Genomic DNA, 26,105 nt, shown 5'->3' with positions numbered 1-26,105 from the left:
ACATCACACAATTTTTCAGAGTTAAAGAATATAAGACTCCACTAAATGTACTCATCAAATACTTAGTACAACTGATGGAAAAAGACCAATAGCAAAAAACATCATCATGAGGAATAAATGATCCTACAAGCCTCCAGAAAGGGAGAGAAAAAATATATATATACAAAAAAAAACATCAGGAAGCAAAATGGCACCTGACTTCTCAAAAGCAACACCAAAAGCTAATAGAAAATGTAGAAATAGAAGAATGTCTTTACAATCTGAGAGAAAATTATTTCCAACCTATAATTCCTTACCAATCAAACCATCAATCTAGTGAAAGTTGAATAAGATTTTCAGCACACTTTTTTTTTTTAAACTTTCCATGTACCGTTTCTCAGGAAGCACTGGAGGATGTACATCCTCAAAACAGAAAGGCAAGAAAGCAGGAAGCATGGAATCCAGAAAATAGAATCTACATCAAAGAGGCAAAGGAAAATCAAAGACCAATGGCAAAGAAAATTTCTGAGATGACGGCTGGGTTAATAATTCATATAATCCATATTGGAGAAGAAGGGCCAAGGGCTCCAAGAAATATGCTTCCTGGGGGAGGAAATAAAACTGATATTGGGAGGCAATTCTCCGCGGTTCTTCTGCATTTTGTACATTGAGGTGAGCAGAGGCACTGATGGCCTTTGTTTCACTATCTTTTCAAGTATGTTTGTACAGAAAACAGTCTTAGAAGATAAAAAGTATCTCCCTCTGGAGCAACGGGCAGGTATTTTTACTGACCTACATAAAAGATTCAGGTTCCCTAAATTCAGGGTTCCTCCCAATAATGCAACCCACTGCATGTGCAGATATCACCTGGCCTTCCCCATGTCACACTGAGATCAGGGGTTTTAGGAATAATGATACTCTGGCTAATGTTATTGCTGTGAGTAATAAAGTCTTATGTCTCTGACACAGGAGTCTCATGTCTTCTGCCACAGCAACCATAAAACTGTGGCTAGCTAGCCTGTTAGGTCGAAAACAGGGTTAAATTTCAGACCCTTCACAGTTTTTGACAACTGATAGATCACTAATATGCTTTAATATATTGAGATAAGATTTATACATCCAGAGGAAAGTTTAGAGATGAAACAGAGATAGATATGTAAGTAATTAAGCCTTCGAAGAAGTGAGGTAATTATTAGCCCCAAGGAAAAGAAAAAATTTGCTTAGGAAAGGAAATAAAATCACCAGTCCACTGTATGATTCAGCTGTGAATATTTACATAGATATAATGGACACAATAAATCCAAAGTGCTAGAAGTTATGTTGAAAAGATGGGAAAAAGTATAGGAAAGGGGAGTCACCATTTCTCATAGCAGAATTATCTAAAACTTTAAAAATAGCAACATGAACATGGACACGTGGAGATAAAAATCAGAAGAAACATAAAAGTTGAAAGAGTCTCCAGACAGAGGGAAATCAGAAGTAAAGGGGGTACTCTTTTTTTGGGGGGGGAGGGGTGAGGGTGTAGACATTGAATAGAATTGTAACGTTGGAAATAATCAAATCTGTGTAATTCAATATGGCAGTCACTAGGCACATGTGGCTATTGAGCACTTGAAAGGTAGGTAGTAGAAATGTAAAATTTAAATTGAATTTCAATTAATTTAAATTTCAGTAACATATAAGGTCAATATACAAAGTCAATTGTATATATAGTAATAAACAATCCAAAAATGAAATTAAGAAATCAACTCCATTTACAATAGGATCCAAAAGAATAAAATACTTAGAAATCATTTTAAAATTAGAAGTATAAGACTTAGACACTGAAAACTACAAAACATTATTAAAATAAATTAAAGAACTAATTAAGTGGAAAGCCATCCCATGTTCATTGATCAGAAGACTTAATGTAATTAAGATGGCTCCCCAAGTTTATCTACAGATTCAATACAATCCCAGTCAAAATCCCAGCAGCCTTTTTGGCAGAAATTAACAAGGCATCCAAAAATTCATGTGGAAATTCAAGGGATGCAGAGTAGCTGAAATAATCTTGAAAAAGAACAAAGTTGGGGGACTTCCCTTGTGGTCCAGTGGTTAAGAATCCGCCTTCCAATGCAGGGAACACGGGTCCAATCCCTGGTGGAGGAACTAAGCCTGCGCACCGCAACTACTGAACCCGCGCACCACAACTAGAGAGCCCACGTGCCACAACTAGAAAGAAGCCTGTGTGCTGCAACAAAGAGCCTGCATGCCACAACTAAAACCCAACACAGCCAAAAAATAAATAAATAAATAAATATATATATATATTTTAAAAAAGGACAAAGTTGGAGGACATATACATCAAAATTTCAAAACTACAAAAGTACAATAATCAAGACTGTGGTACTGGGGTAAGGATACACATGGATAAATGGATTAGAACTAAGAGTCCAGAAACAAAATAATGTCTTTATGGGAAATTCATTTTCAAGAAAGGTGCCAAGATAATTCAATGGGGAAAGAAAAATCTTTTCAACAATCAATGCTGAGATGAATAAATGCACATGCAAAGGAATAAATATGGGCCCTCTACCTCACAACATATCAAAAATTAACTCAAAACAGATAAAAGATCTAAATGTAAGAGTTAAAACTATGACTCCTAGGAGGAAACACAGGAGTAAATCTTTGTGACCTTGGATTAGGTGATAGTTTCTTAGATATAATACCAAAAGCACAGAGAAAAAGAAAACATATATATGTTGGACTTCATTAAAATTAAAAACTTGTGCATCAAAGGACACCATCAAGAAAATAAAAAGAAAACCCACAGATGGAAGACAATACTGTCATCCCTCAGGATCTTTGGGGGACTGGTTCCAGACTCCCTGCAGATACCAAAATCCACCACTGCTCAAGTCCTTTATATAAAATGGCATATCCATTTTATATAACCTCAGTATCCATGGGTTATGCATCCTCGGATTCTGTATCCTCAGGTTCTACCAATTTGATCTGCAGTTCGTTGAATCCACAGATGCGGACCCGTTGATGGTGGGTGACTGTATTTGCAAATCAAATATCTGATAAGGGACCTGTATCTAAAATATATGAAGAATTTTTACAATTAGAAAATGAAAAGACAAACAGTCCAATTTTTAAATGTTCAAAGGATTTGAATAGACATTTCTCCAAAGAAGATATACCAATGGTCGATAAACACATGAAAGGATACTCAACATCATTAGTTGTTAGGAAAATGCCTATCAAAACAACAAAAAAGCCATGACACACCCACTAAGACGGCTGTAAGCAAAAAGTCAGTCAATAACAAGTATTGATGAGGATGTGGAGAAACTAGAACTCTTGTACAATGCTAGTGGGAATGTAAAATGGTATAACCAGCTTGGACAACAATCTCACAGTTCCACAAATAGTTAAATATAGTTGCCATGACCTGACAATTCCATTCTTAGGTATATACCCAAGAGAAAGAAAAAATATATGCCTACATAAAAACGTATACATGAATGTTTATAACGTTACATGTTAATATATGTTCTGGTAGCATTATTCATAATAGCCAAAATGTGGAAACAACTCAAAAATCCATCAACTGAGGAATGGATAAAAAAAGTGTAGTATAGCCATTCAGCTATAAAAATGAATGAAGCACTGATACATAATACAACGCAGATGAACCTTGAAAACATGCTAAGTGAAAAAAATCTAGACATAAAAGGCCACATAGCATATGATTCCATTTCTATGAAATGTCCAGAACAAACAAAAAACCCCAAAAAACTATATTAGTAGTTGCCTAGATATAGGCAGCTGGGAGGATAAGAGGTGGTAACTCAGTGGTATGGGGTTTTTTTTTGAGGTAATGAAAATGTTCTAAAAATTAACTGTACTTATGATTGCATATATCTGTGAAGATACTAAAAACTCCTGAATTATACACTTTAAATGGGTACTTAAATGGTATGTGAATTATATCTCTATAAAACTGTTATTTTAAAAAAAGACAAAATGATATACTGACATTACAATATAGTGAACCTTGAAAACATTATATTAAAGAACGCAGACACAAAAAATCACATATGATTCCATTTATATGAAGTGTCCAGAATAGGCAAATTCATAAAGACAAAAAGATTAATGGTTGCCAGGAGGCAGAGGGAGAGGGGGATGGGGAAATGACGGATAAAGGGTACAGGCTTCTTTCTGAAGTGATGAATATGTTCTGGAATCAGATAGTGGTGACGGTTGCACAATCTTGTGAATACAATAAAAACCCACTAAACTGTACACTTTAAATAGGTGAATTTTACAGTATGTGAAATATATCTCAATTCAAAAAATTTACATGGCCACAAATGGCTATTGTACTAGACAGCACAGCCATAGAGGGTGCCTAAATTCAAAGCAGCCTTCGATTAGCAAGAAACAGACTTCTGTTTTCAGCCATTTGAGAAGTAGGGACTGGGAAGAGAGCAGGAACAGACAAATTTAAGACTAGCAAAGAAGTGCTAAACATTTGGACTATAACTGCTTAAAACTTTTGAATATAAATTCAGATGAAAGTTCAAAAGCTATAACCCAGGGATGGATGACTTCAAAACAGTGTTTAACCTCTATGGGCATAAGCTTCTGAGTTTATAAAAAGAAAATTAACTACAAGAGCATTTCCCAGACTGTGCTGTAGGTCTTATTAATAGCTACTGGGCATCCAAAAACAGTTTCGAGGACTACTACATTTTGTGAAATACTACATGTAGGTAACTTAAACAGGTTTCTTTACTGCAAGACTTCTCAGAACACTTGAAATGATATTGTGTTTTGTAGGTTCAAAAGGGGCACATTATGCAGTAACTACTTTACAACAAATATTTTTACATATTACACAATTCTGGTTTGGGAAATACTGAACTATATGAGTTATAACGGTTCCACCAGCTTCAGAGCTATATGAGTTCGATCCCTGGCCCGGGAATATCCCACATGCCACAGAGCAATTAAGCCCATGCGCCACAACTACTGAGCCTGTGCTCTAGAGCCCACGTGCCACAACTACTGAAGCCTGTGTGCCTAGAGCCCATGCTCTGCAACGAGAGAAGCCACGACAATGAAAAGCCCGCACACCGCAACGAAGAGTAGACCCCGCTTGCTGCAACTAGAGAAAGCCTGCACACAGCAACAAAGACCCAACACAGCTAAAAATAAAAACAAATGAATAAACTTATAAAAACAAAAACCTATGGGAAACTGCAAAAGCAGTTCTGAGAGAAGTTTCTAGCAATACAACCCTACCTCAAGAAACAAGAAAAATCTCATAAAAACAATCTAACCTTACACCTAAACTAGAGAAAGAAGAACAAACAAAAACCAAAGTTAGTAGAAGGAAAGATATCATAAAGGTCAGAGCAGACATAAATGAAATAGAAACAAAGAAAATAATAGCAAAGATCAATAAAACTAAAAGCTGGTTCTTTGAGAAGATAAACAAAACTGACAAACCTTTAGCCAGACTCATCAAGAAAAAGAGGCAGAGGTCTCAAATCAATAAAATTAGAAATGAAAAAGGAGAAGTTACCACAGACACCGCAATAATACAAAGCATCCTAAGAGACTACTACAAGCAACTCTATGCCAATAAAATGGACAACCTGGAAAAAAAGGACAAATTCTTGGAAAGGTATAACCTTCCAAGACTGAACCAGGAAGAAATAGAAAATATAAACAGACCAATCACAAGTAATGAAATTGAAACTGTGATTAAAAATCTCCCAACAGGGCCTCCCTAGTGGCGCAGTGGTTGAGAGTCCGCCTGCCGATGCAGGGGACGCAGGTTCGTGCCCTGGTCCGGGAAGATCCCACATGCCATGGAGCGGCTGGGCCCATGAGCCACGGCCACTGAGCCTGCGCGTCCGGAGCCTGTGCTCCGCAGCGGGAGAGGCCGCAAGAGTGAGAGGCCGGCGTAACGCAAAAAAAAAAAAAAAAAAAAAAAAAAAATCTCCCAACAAACAAAAGTCCAGGACCAGATGGCTTCTCAGGTGAATTCTATCAAACATTTAGAGAAGAGCTAATACCCATCCTTCCCAAACTCTTGCAAGAAACTGCAGAGGAAGGAACACTCCCAAACTCATTGTAGAAGGCCACCATCACCTTGACACCAAAAGCAAAGATACTAAAAAAAACAAAATTACATACCAATATCACTGATGAATATACATACAAAAATCCTCAAGAAAATACTAGCAAACAGAATCCAACAACATATTAAAAGTATCAGACACCATGATCAAGTGGGATTTATCCCAGGAATGCAAGGATTCTTCAATAGATGCAAATCAATGAATGTGATACACCATATTAACAAACTGAAGAAGAAAAACCATATGATCATCTCAATAGATGCAGATAAGGCTTTTGACAAAATTCAACACCCATTTATGATAAAAACTCTCCAGAAAGTGGGCATAGAGGGAAACTACCTCAACATAATAAAGGCCATATACAACAAACCCACAGCAAACATCATTCTCAATGGTGAAAAAGTGAAAGCATTTCCTCTAAGATCAGGAACAAGACAAGGATGTCCACTCTCACCACTATTATTCAACACAGTTTTGGAAGTCCTAGCCATGGCAATCAGAGAAGAAAAAGAAATAAAAGGAATCCAAACTGGAAAAGAAGAAGTAAAACTGTCACTGTTTGCAGATGACATGATACTATACATAGAGAATCCTAAAGATGCCACCAGAAAACTACTAGAGCTAATCAATGAATCTGGTAAAGTTGCAGGATACAAAATTAATGCACAGAAATCTCTTGCATTCCTATACACTAACAACAAAAGATCAGAAGAGAAATTAAGGAAACAATCCCATTCACCACTGCAACAAAAAGAATAAAATACCTAGGAACAAACCTACTTAAGGAGACAAAGGATCTGTATGCAGAAAACTGTAAGACACTGATGAAAGAGATCAAAGATGACACAAACAGATGGAGAGATATACAATGTTCTTGGATTTTAAGAATCAATACTGTGAAAATGACTATACTACCCCAAGCAATTTACAGATTCAGTGAAATCCCTATCAAGTTACCAGTGACATTTTTTACAGAACTAGAACAAGAAATCTTAAAATTGGTGTGGAGACACAAAAGACCCTGGATAGCCAAAGCAATCTTGAGGGAAAGAAACGGAGCTGGAGGAATCAGACTCCCTGACTTCAGACTACACTGTAAAGCTACAGTAATCAAGACAATATGGTAGTGGCATAAAAACAGAAATATAGATCAACAGAACAGGAGAGAAAGCCCAGAGATATACCCACGCACCTATGGTCAACTAATCTATGACAAAGGAGGCAAGGATACACAATGGAGAAAAGACAGTCTCTTCAATAAGTGGTACTGGGAAAACTGGACAGTTACGTGTAAAAGAATGAAATTACAACACTCCCTAACACCATAAACAAAAATAAACTCAAAATGGATTAAAGATCTAAATGTAAGACCGGACACTATAAAACTCTTAGAGGAAAATATAGGAAGAAGACTCTTTGACATAAATCACAGCAAGATCCTTTTTGACCCACCTCCTAGAGTAATGGAAATAAAAACAAAAATAAACAAATGGGACCTGATGAAACTTAAAAGCTTTTGCACAGCAAAGGAAACCATAAAGAAGACAAAAAGACAACCCTCAGAATGGGGGAAAATATTTGCAAACAAATCAATGGACAAAGGATTAATCTCCAAAAATAATAAACAGCTCATGCAGCTCAATATTAAAAAAACAAACAACCCAACCAAAATATGGGCAGAAGACCTAAATAGACAGTTCTCCAAAGAAGACATACAGGTGGCCAAGAGGCACATGAAAAGATGCTCAACATCACTAATTATTAGAGAAATGTAAATCAAAACTACAAAGAGGGGCTTCCCTGGTGGCGCAGTGGTTGGGAGTCCGCCTGCCGATGCAGGGGACGCGGGTTCGTGCCCCGGTCCGAGAGGATCCCGCGTGCCGCGGAGCGGCTGGGCCCGTGGGCCATGGCCGCTGAGCCTGCACGTCCGGAGCCTGTGCTCCACAACGGGAGAGGCCACAGCAGTGAGACCCACGTACCGCAAAAAAAAAAAAAAAAAAACTACAAAGAGGTATCACCTCACACCAGTCAGAATGGCCATCATCACAAAATCTACGAACAACAAATGCTGGAGAGGGTGTGGAGAAAAGGGAATCCTCTTGCACTGTTGGTGGGAATGTAAATTGATAGAGCCACTATGGAGAACAGTATGGAAGGTCCTTAAAAAATTAAAAATGGAACTACCATACGACCCAGCAATCCCACTACTGGGTATATACCCAGAGAAAACCATAATTCAAAAAGACACATGCACCCCAATGTTCATTGTAGCACTATTTACAATAGCCAGGTCATGGAAGCAACCTAAATGCCCATTAACAGATGAATGGATAAAGAAGATGTGGTACATATATACAATGGAATATTACTCAGCCATAAAAAGGAATGAAATTGGGCCATTTGTAGAGATGTGCATGGACCTAGAGACTGTCATACAAAGTAAAGTTAAGTCAGAAAGGGAAAAATAAATATCATATATTAATGCATATATGTGGAATCTAGAAAAATGGTACAAATGAACCGGTTTGCAAGGCAAAAATGGAGACACAGATGTAGAGAACAAACATATGGACCCCAGGGGGGAATGTGGGGGGGTGGGGGGTAGGATGAACTGGGAGATTGGGATTGACATTTATACACTAATATGTATAAAACAGATAACTAATAAGAACCTGCTGCATTAAAAAAATAAAATTAAAAAAAAAAATTCTGATGTGTTAAATCACCTCCATCTACGGAAATTCAATCTCCCTAATTCAGCCTGATGTTCACTTGCATGGTTCACTCCTCTCTGTGGAGGTAAAAGACAAAAGTTACAGGGAAGGATTCAAACATCAGTCCTCAAATTTCTACTTTCTCCTTCTTCATTCTAGGTACTTTTAACATTATTCTATTTGTGAGAACAAACAGAAGTTAAACACATAAATACAAACCTCCTTTCTGTATACTCTATGACCATCATAAAAAGCAAAGATTACCACCACTAAAAGTCTCTTTTTAAAGCAAGGTATAAAGGTAATATAGAACATGAACATAATATTTTTAAAATATATGATACGTAGATGTACATGTCAAAAAGATTTAAAAGTATAAATACCAGATGTATATTCAAAATGATTAGGCAATTTTAAGTTTGTTCCTTAATATTTATTTGTATTTTCTAATAATTTTTCAACAATAAGCATGCATTTTAATGGTTTTTATTAGGAATGTGCAATCTTTATATCATTTTAGTAACTACTTTTTAATGAAACTGACTAGTAAGCCATGATTCTGTTATGCCCTTATAAACCCTTCCTGCAATTTTTAATGAATTCTGAGAGTATCCTTGCTGATAATGAGAAAAAAGGAAAGCTATTAATGACATCTTTCCCATTATTCAAAAGAAAGATTTCAGAGAAAACATTAAGGTAAATTCTTTTTTTTTTAACATCTTTATTGGAGTATAATTGCTTTACAACGTTGTGTTAGTTTCTGCCGTATAACAAAGTGAATCAGCTATACGTATACATATACCCCCATATCCCCTCCCTCTTGCATCTCCCTCCCACCATCCCTATCCCACCCCTCTAGATAGTCAAAGAACCGAGGTGATCTCCCGGTGCTATGCAGCTGCTTCCCACTAGCTAGCTATTTTACATTTGGTAGTGTATATGTGTCCATGCCACTCTCTCACTTTGTCACAGCTTACCCTTCCCCCTCCCCACGTCCTCAAGTCCATTCTCTACGTCTGCGTCTTTATTCCTGCCCTGCCCCTAGGTTCTTCAGAACCTCTTTTTTTTTTTTTTAGATTCCATATATTATGCGTTAGCATTCGGTATTTGTTTTTCTCTGACTTACTTCACTCTGTACGACAGACTCTAGGTCCATCCACCTCACTACAAATAACTCAATTTCATTTCTTTTTATGGCTGAGTAATATTCCATTGTATATATGTGCCACACCTTCTTTATCCATTTATCTGTCGACAGACACTTAGGTTGCTTCCATGGCCTGGCTATTGTAAATAGTGCTGCAGTCAACATTGTGGTACATGACTCTTTTTGAATTATGGTTTTCTCAGGGTATATGCCTAGTAGTGGGACTGCTGGGTCGTATGCTAGTTCTATTTTTAGTTTTTTAAGGACCCTCCATACTGTTCTCCATAGTGGCTGTATCAATTTACATTCCCACCAGCAGTGCAAGAGGGTTCCCTCTTCTCTACACCCTCTCCAGCATTTATCAAAACATTAAGGTAAATTCTTAATTTCTGTTCTTCTGAGCAAAGCCATTTTACTGGATGACTTTGTTCTTAATGCAAACAGCGGACAACGGGGTTTTACTATGTATCTATGTGAATTAACACTCACAAAAAGCAATAACTTTCTTTTATTTAAGAAAAGGAAAAATATAAATATGAATAAGTTGGCTTTTCAGACTTACTTTAGGAAAGTAACAAATATAATCTTACTTCATCCACCAAAGCATTAAAGCAACCCATGTTATTATAAAATTCTCCATTTGTAAATATGTAGATTCCAAGTTAATCAAAAATGTTTTAAAGTTTCTGGACACTTCCTAGATTAGGAATCAATGTTTATATTTATAAATGAAGAAAAAAAAAACACAGGTCTTACATTTATCTCCAAAAAGTCCTTTAACAATAACTTTAATCCTTTTTACAGGAAAGAAAATCAATGGGGGAAACAGGAAACTGTAGTTATCACTTTTTATCATCACATTTTAGAAAAAATATTTTGACTATCACTTTTTCTAGAGGTTGAAATAAAACAGAATCATCTAACTTTTTACTAAAGATGATTTTTAAATTTCTAATGTTAACTGCATTATTAACCTAGAAAAGTACTACTTACAACTCTGCTGTAGCTGTAGATTGTGTGTGTGTGTTAATACAGGTAATATCTGATCACTCCTAATGCCAGTAGATAACATTTCTGAAGGACATTTTCATGATAGAAATAATTTAAACACAGTATGTTTGTTTTCAGAAGGACAGCACACCATTTTCCTTCCTTTGCTCAATCTTCACACTAAATATAATCCACATTTAGAATATTCTTATTTACCTTATTTTTTTATATTCCAATGCATAAAACCAGCTATTTAAGGACACTGAGCAAAGAACCTTATCATTTGTTACTTATGATCAGTAGATTTGCCTTTTTCCTGCTTTACAGGCAAAAATTATATTTCCACAAAATAAAATGAGTGTTGGGTGAGTTAACTTGAGCTAATGGTTAGGACATGATGCTATAATAAGGCTAAATTGACCATTTGATCACCGATCCCACCAAATGACTTTCATCTATAGCAGGGTCACAGGCAGCATCGAAACTCCTGCTGGTCAGTTTGCTGGTCACCAAGAAGAGCCAGGCAAATGAGCAGCTGGGTCAGCACAAATCCACTATCACCATCTTCTTTTTATCAACTTTACCACAAACAAATCATGTAAGAGTTGTCATCTGGGGAGAGATCCCCAACAATATCCCCACTGGATCTTAACACAGATGATAATCTAAGAGGTAAAAGTGTAAAGTTTATTTTAGATGCTAAGTTGAAGAAATAAGATATTTTAAAACCCAAGTCCATTTCTATTAACCAGTATTTATACTTTGAATTTTAAAATACCATCCCATTAAATTCTGAGTCCCATTCCTAAGACAAATGATGGCAGTAACATTCTTCTCTCTTGAACTGGAATAAATGTATAAAATATATAAAAAGATGACAGTTGTCGATCCCTTTACTCTCAGCTTTATTAATTCAGGTACTTTTACCTTTATGTAACAACTGTAATATAAGAGGAACTATACCTTCAAATTACAATAAAAATTATCTTCCAAAGAGAGAGAAATCTGTTTCTTTCTTTTTTTTTTTTTCATTTAGTGGTGATAACCGCAACCCAATCAGTTTTCCACCCTCAATTTCTCTTCTGACCTGTAACTCTTTCTCATAGTATGTTGCACAGCGGATTGTAATAACAACTTCAGTCCTTTTAATTTGCCTCTCCTAGACACTGTGAATTCCCAGAGTGAGGACAGCATAGCTTCTTCCTTCTTCCCACCTGCAGCCCATTAAGAGTATAAACTGACACACTACATGGTATTCATTTGCTCACAGATCAGCCTCTCCTACTAACTACACTATGAGATTCTGTGGACACTAGGTATGAATCAACACTTGACACAGTGCCAGGCTATAGACTTTCAAACGTATTTAGTGAAAAATTGAGCATTTTAACCTTTGAATCTCTCCTACCACACTCAGTATCAGCAAAGCACCTGATGAAAATGGACAATTGTACTTTTTGTATGAATCTTTGACCCAAGTCACATTCTTTCTTTTCCTACTAGCCATACTTTCAACTGCCTCTTTGGAGGGAAAAGCCTTGGGTTATGTCTGATTTATTCTCCAATACAAATATTCCCTACAAGAAAATACAGAGTTCAGGATATGTCTAATCAAACAAAATCTCACAATACTATCCTTGATCAACCATGTGGTCCTTACAAAATTTATGAACCTGTAAATTTTAACACCTATTTTTTTTGGTTTAAACCAAGACTTGAGAATGCTTCCCAATACAGCCGATGTTAAGAAGGATGCCTGGAGCGATGGAGGTGGGAACAGGAAAAAAAGACCATAGTGAAGGAACAATTTAACTTATTTCTTCCATTTCCACCTTCATCCCAAAAGAATTTAAATAAGAAGGGAAAAAATGGAGGTAGAACCTGTGATTCAGAATAAGCTATAAAGAAAACAAAAGATACTGACTTTGCAAACTGTGCGTTTTAAACTATCCTTTCATATAATTTTTAAAGAGGAATTTTTTTTTAAATCCAGTCTTTTGCTTCTTCCAGGAGCAGCTGGATTTCATCTCACCCAATATCCCCCGCCTCCATACACATACATACAGCGCTACCACTGAGTCCCTGTGCCAAACCAATCATCACAGGAAAAACTAAACCATGAGGATCATTTCCTAATTCTCTCTGAAAAATAATCCCCAATTTTTTCCCCAAAGACAAATTACCTATTCTAATGGGATTGAAGGGAGGTGGCGGGACGGAAGATTTCCTTATCATGCAGCTTCTCACTCTCTATAGGGAGAAAAATGGCATTAACTTCCAACAAGGGACAGCTTACTCTTATACTGTATCCCCAGTTAGAACCTAAAAACAAGCAAAAAAACAAAAACCGATCTTTTGATGCATTCAAATGAATAGAAAGCTGAGACAGTTTACTCTGCAGCAATATAACCCCTTAAAAATCCTCCAGAGCTTGGGGGATGGGGGTGACCCATCAATCCCCCCACACCCTTGCCATATGGGGGAGCAAGATTCTGTCAAATAGAAAATGCCACTCTCCGCCTCCTCCGCCATCCCGAAAATTGACTGGCACCGAGTGCGGAGGCGGCCGAGGGAAGAAGCGAGGAGGCGGGGGACACCACACACACACACACACACACACACACACACACACCACACCACACCACACACCACACACCCACACACACCACACCACACACCACACCCGCACCGAGGGCTGATTCATGGCTTTTTAAAATGTTTTAAAGCTACAATTTCCTCCAACCGGAGAATTCTCACCCATTCCCCAACCCCAGCTCCCACCATGCTCCTCCCCCCGCTACATGGGGGTCAGCTGGACTGTATCCCCGCTGCGGCCTCGACCCCACGCGCCCTACGCCCCCAGGCGCGCGGCCCCCGACCGGGGGTCCCCCACGAGCCCTCACCACCCCGAGGCCCGACGCGCCCAGACCGGGAGATGCGTCGCACCTGGATGTAGTTGTTCTCGCAGTAATCGGCCACCCGTTCCAGATTCGTGTAACTGTCGAAGAGGGCCCGGCGGCCCCCCGGGATTTCCTCCTCCAGCAGCATCTGCAACTCCGCCATCTTCACATCCTCCTCCTCCTCATACAGACCGCAGAGGCAGTGGCGGCAGTAGCGCCAGGGAAACCCAAGACTGGGAGAGGAGGAGCGGCGGCGACGGCGGCAGCAACCGGGAGGAGCGAGAAACACTCCCCGCCAGCGACAGGGGAGGGGGCAGCAGGAACGGGGGCGGGGCGCGAGCCGACGGACTCTGAGGACGGTCACCGCGGCGACGGCCGGCACGGCGCGCGCACGCGCGCTCGCCTCCCTCCGCCTCCGGGAGCCCGAAAAAGATTCCCACCCTTGGTCGCGCCGTCCGCCCCTCCCCCACTTCCGGCGTCTCCTAGCGACCGCGGGAGTGGGGGCCGGGATGCGCGCGGGAGTAGCGCGCGCGGTTAACCCTTCGGCCCCCGCAGTTTGCGTGGCTGGAGAAGCGCCCCGGGTTGTCTTTGTTAGTCCGGCGTGAACGCCCACCCGGCTCCGCCGTCTTTTGGCCCGCGTCTTCAGCGACTCCCCTCGGTGTTATCCTCAACCTGGGGCCCAACCCCATGGTCATGGGCCTGAGGGATAACATCAGCCCACTAAACTTCCATGCAGCTTTAAGTGCCGCCCCACTTTTCATTTTTCTCTTCATCTTTGACCTCATCCATTCTCTCTGGTACAGATAAGTAAATTTCAATTTCCTGTCCTTCGCCTTTTTTGCACCTGTTTGCCCATTGACACCGTTTCCCCCGGCCAGGTTAGCCTCTGTTCTGTTCTCCTTTGACCATCCTCCGGACTTCAGCTTTTTGCGCTTGCCCCTCTCTTTGCTACGCTTCCTCAGTGACCACCTTTTCTGTCATTTCTCTGAGTCTGTCAACTTCACTTTTTTCTTCTTCCGTGTTTAAAGTTTCGAAAACGGTTTTGCTGGTACTTTCATTCCTCACAGGGCTGTTACATGGATAAAATAAAAGTTTAAAGCACCTCGGGAAACGATAAATGACACAAAAATTCAAGGTAGATCATTTTGATCTTGCAGTTATTATTCTGTTATTCCTTAGATACTATATCTTTTTTTCCTAAATCTGACTACTACACACAATGCAATCTCAGAAAACTAAAATTCGTGACAACTGCTGAGATAGTATAAAGTCCATGACCTTTATTTGTACTGTGGAAAGTCAAGGTTGACTACATTTGCAGTTTAGAGCAAGATTCATTATTTCAACTCTTGTATTTGTGATCTCTTGGCCCTCCTACAGTGATTTCCCCCCCCCCATTTTTTTCTTCCCAGATTATGAGGAAACTATATTATACTTTCTCAAAAAATCACTTTAATGCCTTACCATTACACATTTCTGGAGCAATCTCTGATGATGTTATATTAGCTTTATTATATGCACATTAGCAAATTGTGTTTTCTCTGTGGAACCCAAATTAAAGGATACTGAAAATGTTGTTCCAGTCCAGCTAGTTTTGTTCTTAACCACTTTAAACATCTTCTGTATTAGTGGTTCTCAAACTTAAGTGTGAAGAGCTCTTTAAAATGAAAGCTGCAAGGTCACACTCTAGAGATTCATTAGCTTTAGTGATGGAATGGAGTAGTTACTTAAATGGCCCATAAACATGCTTCAGGGATTAACATATTAGATCAAGCAAACTTTTCTTTCGGACTAAAGTTCAATGAATCAAAGGCTACTGTTGGAACTGTGTTAAGTCCACCAGGGTAAGTTAAATGCTAAACAGACTCTTCCCCCATTACTTGTTTCCACCTAGCATTCTTTCAAATACTGCTCAGCAATTAGCCCAATAAACAGTTCTCCCCAGAGGGATGATTCTTCATCCTAGGTATCACTGCATGAAGATTCTAGTATGCACTTTCTCAAATTAATATGTGACTTCTTTGGATCTTAGCTTCCTTATCTGAAAAATCAAAGGGTTAAACTCAGGTCAGTTCTTAAACTTCTGAGTGGATTGGAATCACCTGCAGGGCTTGTTGAACCGCAGGATAGCTAGGCCCCAGCCCCAGACTTTCTGATTCAGTTGGTCTGCCCCACTTAATAGTTCTAACAAGGTCCCAGGGGGTGCCAATGAAACTGCCTTTCTGGCTCTGAAGGTCTAAGTGGGACTCTCTGCCAAGAGAAGACCTTTTAATATTCGGCAGAATCTAAGAATTGAAGGACATAGATACACACTTCTGCTGCCACCAAGAACATTTCAGCAAAAAAGAAGACAACTACAAAATCTATACAAAGTACATGCATCGTGTGTGCATATATATTATCTGAGTGGAAGGATTGTAGGGTTTTTTGGTTTTGCGCATATTAATTCTTCTAAAATGAGCATGGATTAGTTTATAAGAGTCCAGTGAGGCTATTATCTCCCCAAATCAGAGAGAATACTTTTATTAATGCATCCCAAGATGACATTTTTAAAGCAATTTTATCATCAGTTTGATTCAAAGTAAGCATTAAAAAGTCATAGATTTTTTACATATTAACCCAGTCATGCCAAGTGCAGGTGATTTTTTTTTTAATCTAATTGCAGGTCTTTATATTTATTTCCAAATTATGCCTTGGCTTTTTCCCAGATTTAAACCCTCATTACCATCTCCTGAAATAAATTATCTTGCTTCACATCATCTACTGATTTGATAAGCAAGACTTTGGGGTTCATTATAGCTTTCAATAAGAATGTTGAAGAATTCAAGGCCAAGAAGAGGGCCTAACGGCTTGGCCCTGGAAGACTCACTTAGTTGGTCAGAGCCATTCTCAGTATGCCTTAAACTGGGCCACTTGTGACTGTACCTTAAAGGATTCACATTTATCCAGTATTTTATCATCATAGTCACATGACTGGTGAGAAAGTGTCAAATTCTTCTGCTGAAATAAAGATACTGTGGAATTCCCCTGATGTATCTCATCCTAGCAACTCTATACTTAAATGAGGAAATTAAGGTAAAGCACATAATATATTGCCTAATATTATGAGCTCTAAAGAAATAAATGTTGCTTAACTGAATTGTTTACATTGCTTGTCTTATGATACCTAGAAGACATACCGATTCACTTCAGACTTTCTGCCCAGACTCTTCCTGCACACACTGACATGATAATTCATCACAAACATTGTTTTCAGGGACCTCCCTGGTGGTCCAGTGGGTAAGACTCCATGCTCCCAATGCAGGGGGCCTGGGTTCCATCCCTGGTCGGGGAACTGGATCCCACGTGCATACCGCAATAAGACCACATGACGCAACTAAGAAGTCCGCATGCTGCAACTAAAGATCCTGTGTGCTAAGACCTGGCACAGCCAAAATAAATAAATAAACATTAAAAAAAGGAAAAAAAGATGCTCAACATCACTAATCATCAGGGAAACGAGACATCACCTCACACCTGTCAGAAGAGCTATCACCAAAAAGAATACCCACATTATTTTCATCATTAACTCTTTGCCTCCAAATTTTCAGTCTCTCTTTTAAATGACATCAACCTATCAGGTTTAAAATCCTTAACACTGAGTATTAATTAGTAGTTAATATTACTGTATTTTCTCATACATTTAAAAAATTTATTAGAGAATAATATCTATGGCACCTAAAGAATACCATGTGTTTCATTTCCACATGGCACTTTCTGTAATATTTATCCCTTTTCCTGGTTTTACATTAAATGCTTGGAAACTATTAAATAAGAAACTATAAGAATGTCATCCTTCTTCATGAAGATACTTGGGACTGTTTTCGTTCTTTACCTTGAGGATCTCAAAACTAGTTTTCTGGCTGCTATATGATTTTATCAGGCAATACCAAGTTGGATATATATGTACATACACAGTTCAATGAATGAATATATATTTCAATGAAATTTAAAAGAATTCCTTTTTAAGCAGTTAAGTTCCCTGTTTGAGATATTACACAGTAGTAATCAGGAGAAATGCAAAGCAGAGTGTTTTACTCAAGCAATGACATGGTTAACTTAGTTCCTATTCTTACCCCAAACAAGAAAAATAATTATCAGTGATTAATATTTTCATACACATTTATACACATTTTGGGGTTTTAATCAAATTTAAGACTACCAGGAAATTTTAATACCAAGTGCATATAATGTGTATATATTAAATTTTTGAAACAAATTTTCTGTATGTGATCAGAAGATAAATGACTGGGATCTAAGCCTTATATCTTTAGGCACACTTTATCATCTGAAACTTTGGTTTCAGTTTTAGTGATATAAACCTTGGTCTCAATTTTAGGGATACTTATTTAATGGTTAAAAATGTACCAAACTACTAAAAAAAAAAGCTTTACTGTGCAACAGAGCATTCCATGCTTTATAGCTATATGAATACACATTTTAAGAAATACGTTAAAAATGACTGGAAAGAATACAAAGAATCCTCCAAAATTAGTCTGTAAGAAAAAAAATCCCCTCCCATTTTCAGGAAGTCAGGAGTCCACAAGTCTCATACATACTTTTTTCATTTTTATTTAAAGTCATTTTTTTGTCTCTTTATTATGGAAATTACAAACATACAGTACGGAGAATGGTGTAATGAATACACAAACATCTACTGATTAGATGTAACAATGGCTTCTATTTTACCTTATATTATTCTTATGATACAGAATTTTAAAGAAAATTACAATAATCATGACATTTAACCCCTAAATATTATATATCTCTAAAAAACAAGGATATTTTGCCACATAACCACAATATTGTTGCAAATCTAACAAAATCAACAATAATCCCCTCATACTAACCAATACCCAATAAAAAGCATTTTTCAAGAAGAAATTACTCTTGAAAGGAGAGAAAATAACATATACCCAAGATACAACCTGGAAGGATTATATTTAAATATTTAGAATCTATAATAGTTTCCTGTAAGAGACAACAAAATAGCTCCCTTTCCCGTGAAAAGTGAAAAGAGGAAAAAAGTTTTTCCATCACACCATGAGAGTGGACAATATAAACCTGAAATTCTTCATGACAACATATCTCTGTGTATAGACATAACCAATAGGGTAGATAATTTATCTTGAAAGGCATATGGTTTTGAAGAATAAAAAGTCCTCAGTTCTTCAAGTTTCTACTAAAATTGGTTTTACATATCCCTCCCCCACAAAAACAGTGAATTTCAGAGCTAAAGCATAAAACAGATCATCCTTTCCCACAGCAGAGAGATCACCAATCAGTTCACAAAAATTGGATTTCTAAAATTAGCTACTTTTGTTCACACTTTGTCTTAAATTACGTTGAAGGTTTTATAGAGCATCAAGCCTCAAAATGTACTAGGTTTTTATTACTGACAACTATATTGACCTTCACTTAATAACATGAATTGCTAAGAGTTTGAAATATGCCAGTTTTTCTGATTATACTTTAAAACCATTAGAACCTGTATGCTGAATATTCACTGCAGCATGTATGATTTTCAAAGCTAACATTTTTTTATAACAATCTGTTCCTTATCAGTTTCAGTAATATTGCAAACAAAGAGGTTATACTTTGACAAAATTGCTAACTAAACATCATGGTATATGGTAGTAAGTCTCACTTGTATAGTACAAGGTTGCTAAGAATATCATTGACCACCGATTGCTATGTTCATGAAATGGAATGTAGAAGAGCTTAACAGCAAAAGAAGTGACTCATGATTTTCCTTGTCAAAGTAATTTTATGTAGCCTCTTGGAAAGAAAGGAGCAGAAGAGAATAACTTTGGTATTTTAAAATGGCAAGGAATACTGAATTTAACTACACTTAAAATACATCAGTAGGATTTCTTCCTTCCTCCTCCACAGGAATTAATAATATATTTCTCACAGATTTCTATTATCTAGATGTCCAACCATATGAATAAGTGAATGACTCATATCACTGAAATATTTCATAGGGTTTTATAATGATATTTCAGGGAAAAATCCCATTTTACCTTCCAGCAGAAAATGTTTGGCAATTATTAAAATACAGGAAAGTAAGAGCTCCATCAGTGAAATGGGGCTTCAGATAAGAGACTTATAGTGTACTGTATCACTTTTGCAACTTTAATAAAAATCTGTATTATGAAATTGCTTTTAAGTTTGGCATCTATTTGTTGCCTGTTTTGTAAATAATTTTAAGACATCCTAGAGAGTTTTAAATCGCTTGATGATAAATCATGAAAAAGACATTTATGGGTATTTGCCAGGAGGTACAGCCCTCAAAAACCACTGAGTCACAGCACCATGCTGTGTAAGGTCAGATGTGTCCAGGGCTAGCTTCATGGGCTGCAACCAGTGCAGTCCCACAGAAGCCCACACCTCAGAAGGACCCTATGTTGGGGTATAACACTTTGAAGGCACTGCAGTGAAATTCTCAAATTTTATTTGTGAATTTGTATTTTGTAAGTGAAGTCCAATGGGACCATGGAGTATACGCCCGGGGCTTAGAGTTTACTTCCCTGCCTCCCTAGACATGTTCTGAGTTACCAGAGGCCCTGCACCCTGCCTGGCCTCACTCTAACCATCCCTGCCCATTACCACTGCTGCCTTCCACCCAGAGCAGCAGTAAGATTGCCTTAGGAGGAGAGTTGATGAGGGAGGCCCACTTTCTGCCATGTCACCCTCCAGTGGGGGCCTGGGAGCAGGTGTGGGGAGGGCTGGAGTCCAGCCAGCAGTTTGCTCTGCAGCATCTTGAGGCAGGGCAAGGAAGAAATCATCTCTGCTTTGGGCTGGCCACACCACAGCATGTTCACCAGGTAACTGGGCGGGGCTCCTCTGCCTACCCCTGATCCAGGTAAACAACATTGTCCCAGCATGGAGACTTCAATCCCTTGGGGGTGGGGTGGGGAGGGGGGGTCTCTCATCAACCATAGGTTAAAAGAGCAGACCCAAAGGTGGGAAGGGGGGAGACTGACTTCATCCCCAGCTAAGACCCCATATTTTCATTTTGCACTGGGCATACAAATTATGTAGTTGGCCCTGATTGTGCCTCTTACAATAAAAATAAGCCCCCAAACCTTTATAAACATCATAGCATGTCCCATCATAGATGGGACATCTCTTTTCAAGTGTTTGTTCTTAGGAGACTATTATCCTATTTCTTCCAGTTATCAATAGCATAGTATAGTAACTTAGGCAGTTCTTTTTGCTTAGGGGGCCTTTCCTTGGTTTTAAATTCATCCTTTAGAGAATAATATGAAACCAAAAGGAAGTCACATTCTGAACAAGTTTGGGGGAAAAAAAATTGTGCTAGCCTGGGCAAATTCTCATATAAAATAAGTTCTCTCAGCTTTCATTTCCCCCTTTTATAAGGCTATTGGATTAGAACATATCCGTGGAGTCTCTTAAACGTAACATAGTTTTACAAAGTGTATTAAGACTAAAGTAAATTCAAAGCTAGCACATTAGTAGATCATACTTCTAATCTCAACTTAATTATCTTCAGGGGTTCTTAAATTGCAAAAAAAATTTATTATTATTTTTTACTATACCACAGAGGAACTAAAATATAAAACACAAACATAGCTCTTTAGCAAGCATCTCAAAATCTCAGGTAGCCATGTTGAGTTCTCAAATTCAAGTCATAGTTACCAGAAGGTACCAGTGACTACCCCCTTATTCCACTGCTTAATAAATTCATATTTCCAGAATTGAGGATGAGAATTCCTTCCTCCTAAACTTTGGGTGTCCAAAATCCTAGTACTCTTCTCCTGGCCCCTGACGTGCAAAAGAGAGACTGACAGACAAGTGCATATGAAGTGAGGTAAAAGTAAGTGAAGAGGTCTGATAATGGTATCTCTCTAGGATTGCTAGATTGGAGTTCAGGCTAGAAGGAGTCTCTGGCGTATCTCTGTGCACATGGCTGGCCATTGTAGAGCTGTCTCTTGTGGTTCTGAGTCAACCTATACTATGGATTAGATTTAGATGATCCCAAGGAGACTGGATCAGTTTGGGGGCTATCCAAGAGATTTAGTCCAAAATTTCCCAAACCTCCTAGGGCCCTCCTACAAATCCTCTAAATATGAAAAAAACAGAAACTCAGAACAGACTCATGGTTCTATTTCAATCCAGAATTTCATCTTGGGTTTGAAGCCAGATCAATCTCTGATCATGGAGAGAACAAGATGACATTTACCTTGGTGGGATCACCATGCTACAGAACTGCTCTGATGCTTGGTTTGCATTTCTCAAAATTATATAATTCCCACAGAGCACCATCTAGATAGAAATACACCACAGTGCCCAATTCTTGTGATTAAACCCTGTATTGAGAAAGATGAAAACCTCAGAGACAGACATAAATTTTATACACACATTAAGAAAGGTTGTCATGGCAACTGCACTTGAAGATATGTATTTTTAAATCTAAGTAAATTTAACATTCAAAACACATTTGCATCTCCCTCAAAGGCTCTGTATCAAGAATATTAAACAAATTTTTTCCAATTCCCTTTGAATCTACACTTCCTTGGAAGCTTAACAAAATCCTATGAATATGATAACAGCATTGACTTAAGCACCTGTCTTTGGAAGACTATGAGAAAATCCAAAATGAAAGCCAAATAATGTTGCTCTTCTACTCCCAGAGGCCCTAGATTTCCCCCTCTAAAATTTTAAATTGTGAGCAGGCTAAGCCATATAATCTCTACAAGGTCCTTTTAAGCTCTAAAAATCAATTATCTATTAGCTGCTGACCTTGCAACACAGCAACAAATCATGAAAGATGAACACACCTAGTGCTGCAGTATAATTGAACAATTCATACAAATGACTATAATCAATATTGCTCTTTAACCTAGTCAAACCAATTCCTAGCTTTGTTTCATCTCACTCTGAACAATCTCCAGGATTCTATTCAGCATCAATGTTGACAGTTTTCCTTGATAAGATACGTAGTTTAATTCTCTTGCTCATAAACTTAAAGTAACAAAAATAATGGCTTGACTCCCAACGGTTCCTTGTGCTTCTTGCACCTCTACAGCCTGTAACTGAAGCCTTCTGTTCTCTGTCATGTAGTCAACTACAAGTTCCTTCCTTTGTCCCTTTCAGCCACTAACCTAAAGGGTCCTTGAGTTGCTTCCAAACCCAGGACCTAGAGAGCTCAAGTGCTAGAAAGTTAAGCTTTGGCACATGAGACTGGGGTTCTTCCTCCTGGGGTGAAGCACAGAAGAGAGAGAACACAGTAAATTCCATGTCTGTTTGGCTCAGTGCTATATCCCCAGCGTCTGGAATAAGATCTGACACACATTAAGTGACCAATAAAAAAGTGTTGCCTAACTAAATGGGTCACATTTCTTTGGACAGAAATGGAAGTCAGGAGACAGAGAGAGTCAGGAGAGTAAGAGGGCTCTGTCCCCTGACAGGGAAAAGAGGAGGAGGTGAGGGAGTGAGAGAACATGGAATTCAGGTGCCTTGGTTCTAATATGGTCACTCCTAGTCTGGAGAATCTCTGGACCATGCATAGGTTAAAGAACTACCTAAGACAGATGTTCCTTTAGACTCCTTTTGTCTGTAGATCATTCTGGACATGACATCTATAGATCTACTGAACACTCTATCTCCATGAAACACCGGTTTTTCAGGATAATAGGTATAACTTGAAAAAGGGGTACCTTCATCAAATACATTTGGAACACTCAGTGTTACATCAAGTTAAAATACGTTTCCTTACAGTAGAACTTCTCAGTTCTTCCAATATATTAATATTCGTTCTGAGAAAGAATATATGTATATAAACAGAACGAATACGATCGAGGAAACTTTTTCTCAGAGTATCTCATAGGATAGGGTACCATGAGACACACTTTGGGAAATAATGCTGTTGCTAACCTAATAAAAAAACTCTGATCCTTAAACATTTCCTAGTTTTAATGATGACCTAGTGATAAGATATAGAAGGAACAAAGGACTGCTTGCTTACCAACTATTTTGGTTGATATTTTGTAGAACTATAGGCTATTATAAACCTATGTTCACACCTAATACAGGCATCACTGAAAGATGTCCATACAACATCTTCTTAAATACTTCCAGCAATGGGGTACTTAGCATATTACAAAGTGCTATTAGCATTAGAGGTAGTTTGGCTATCTGGAAATCTTTTTCAACTATTAAGTAACTTCAATAATCTCCTTTATTCTATATGCAGAGAAAACCTCAATGAAGATTTCGTTCATTTATTCAAAAATATTTACTGATTGCCTTTTTGGAGACAGGCACATTACAACTTTATCTATAATATAGTTACAAAGTAAGTTTCATTCTCTACTATCATGTGTTAAAAATTAAAACAAGAATTTGCAAGTATTTTAGATGTATATAAATGTAGATTTTTAAAAAAACTACCAAACAGGATTATTTGTGACTTATTTGCTCCTGGCAGTTTATCCATGCTATAACAAGATCCATTCCCAATCTGTAGAAAGACAGCCACCAAACTGTAAACTGACTGAATGCGAATCCGACTGGAAGAAGGAATGTCATTTCCTGCCTTTTGTTTACCGTCTGGATATTTTACAAAATGGCTCCCAGCTCAAATTTTACAATTATCCATTCACTCAGTGTCATAAAATTCTATAAATCAAACATGAAATTGATTTCTATTGTATTTTAAAAGTCTACTCCCACCCCAAAATAAGACCTTACAAAATTGAAGTAACAAAAGAAAATGTCTGAAATGCATTAAATGAAAAGTAGATCAAATTGTTCTGATTGCAATAGGTAAAAATATATGTATGTGGGAACAGGAAAAAACTTAAAACAGTTGTACAAGTGGCAGTTGAGTTGGCAATATTTAGTTTCCTTTGAGATTTCTTTTAATACTGCTGTTACATTACTCTTTTAATCATTTTCTTTAGCTATTATGAACTGTACATCATTTGAAACTATTGCTTGGTTCTCTCTTAAATAAGAACAAAACCCCACTAAACCCCACTGAAACTATTAAGATAATCTGAAGTTTAGATCTTTTACTGTTTCTTAGCTAGTATCTGCTGTCTTTATTTACAGTATTTATTCTAGCAGGAATGAAGAACTATTTTAGTTAGTCCTACCTGTACCTACTATTACTTTCTAAGGACTAAATGAGATGAGTATATAAAGAATTTGGTGTGTAACAAATGCTCATTCCAGTCCCTTGTTCTACTTTGGCAAGTTTCAGTCTCACTCCTTTTTATCAGTGCAGATCACTGACAACGCTCAAAGCAACACAGTATCCAGCCTTTCTGGCCATGCTGATTTTCTGACTTCTGCAATAACAGCAACTGCTTTGTTGTCACTGCCTCCCTTCCCCCAACTCCTCCCCTTCTACCTTCATCATTGGTCTTAGGAACTTAGGAAACAGGCATAGGACTGGCTAAGAAGAAAAATAAGGTCGTTAGCATCAACTTGTTGACAATATAAAAACCCACCCTTGAAAATAGTGTCCATTTCTCTCGCAGCTATCTTCTCACAGCTACTAAATGACTCCTTGATTCTACCGGCCATGTCTTCACTTTTACACACTCAGTAGAATTATGTTTTTTTAAGCAATTTTCAATGTGTCAACATAACCGCATGTGAAAAAAAGGTACATTTTATAAAGGTTAACAGTACTTTTTATGGGTCTGGAGAAAAAAATAAACATGTCTTCAGGGAAGAATTTTAATCTGTTTCCCCCAGAGACCAAAAACAACAACAAAGATTCTTAAAATGTCCTCTTAAAAGATGAAATGCTATCCCAATTATATATTATAATTATATATTATGCTATCCCAATTATCCCTTAATTATACTGAAGATTTTTCTTAGGATAATGGAGTAATTTCATTTCTTAAATGCTCATTGTAACACCTAGATTATGCTATGACTTTAGCAACTTGGTTCTACTAATATATAACTGTTTTGATAGAATAGATGGAGAAGTAAGGCCATTTTTAAAGTTGAAAAGAATAACAATATTTGAGAAGGGAAAGAGGCAGAGAAAAAGACTGACAAGTCTGTGCTTACATTCTGAGTGAGAAGAATAGTAATGTTCCAGCTGTGGAAAACACTACTGGTTCATAACATATTAAATGAAGAGAACATTGTATATAATATGTCTGTAAAAATTACATGTGGATTAAAATGTAGAAGGATCCACCTC

The 26,105-nt window shown here is 37.8% G+C and overlaps 1 protein-coding gene across 44 annotated transcripts in view; it reads right to left on the bottom strand.

Moving 5' to 3' along the window:
* The window catches only part of ABI2 (abl interactor 2), a 96,227-nt gene extending 82,191 nt beyond the window's left edge, over positions 1-14,036 (bottom strand). For all 44 annotated transcript variants that reach the window (XM_065880037.1, XM_065880038.1, XM_065880050.1 and 41 more), the window contains exon 1: positions 13,920-14,036. In XM_065880037.1, coding sequence (XP_065736109.1) covers positions 13,920-14,036 — 117 coding nt within the window. The remainder of the gene's footprint in view (positions 1-13,919) is intronic.
* Between the last annotated feature and the right edge of the window lie 12,069 nt (positions 14,037-26,105).

Source organism: Phocoena phocoena, chromosome 7 (genome assembly GCF_963924675.1).
Source record: "Phocoena phocoena chromosome 7, mPhoPho1.1, whole genome shotgun sequence".
Taxonomy (NCBI): Eukaryota; Metazoa; Chordata; class Mammalia; order Artiodactyla; family Phocoenidae; genus Phocoena; species Phocoena phocoena.
This window is presented reverse-complemented; position numbering and strand designations above follow the sequence as displayed.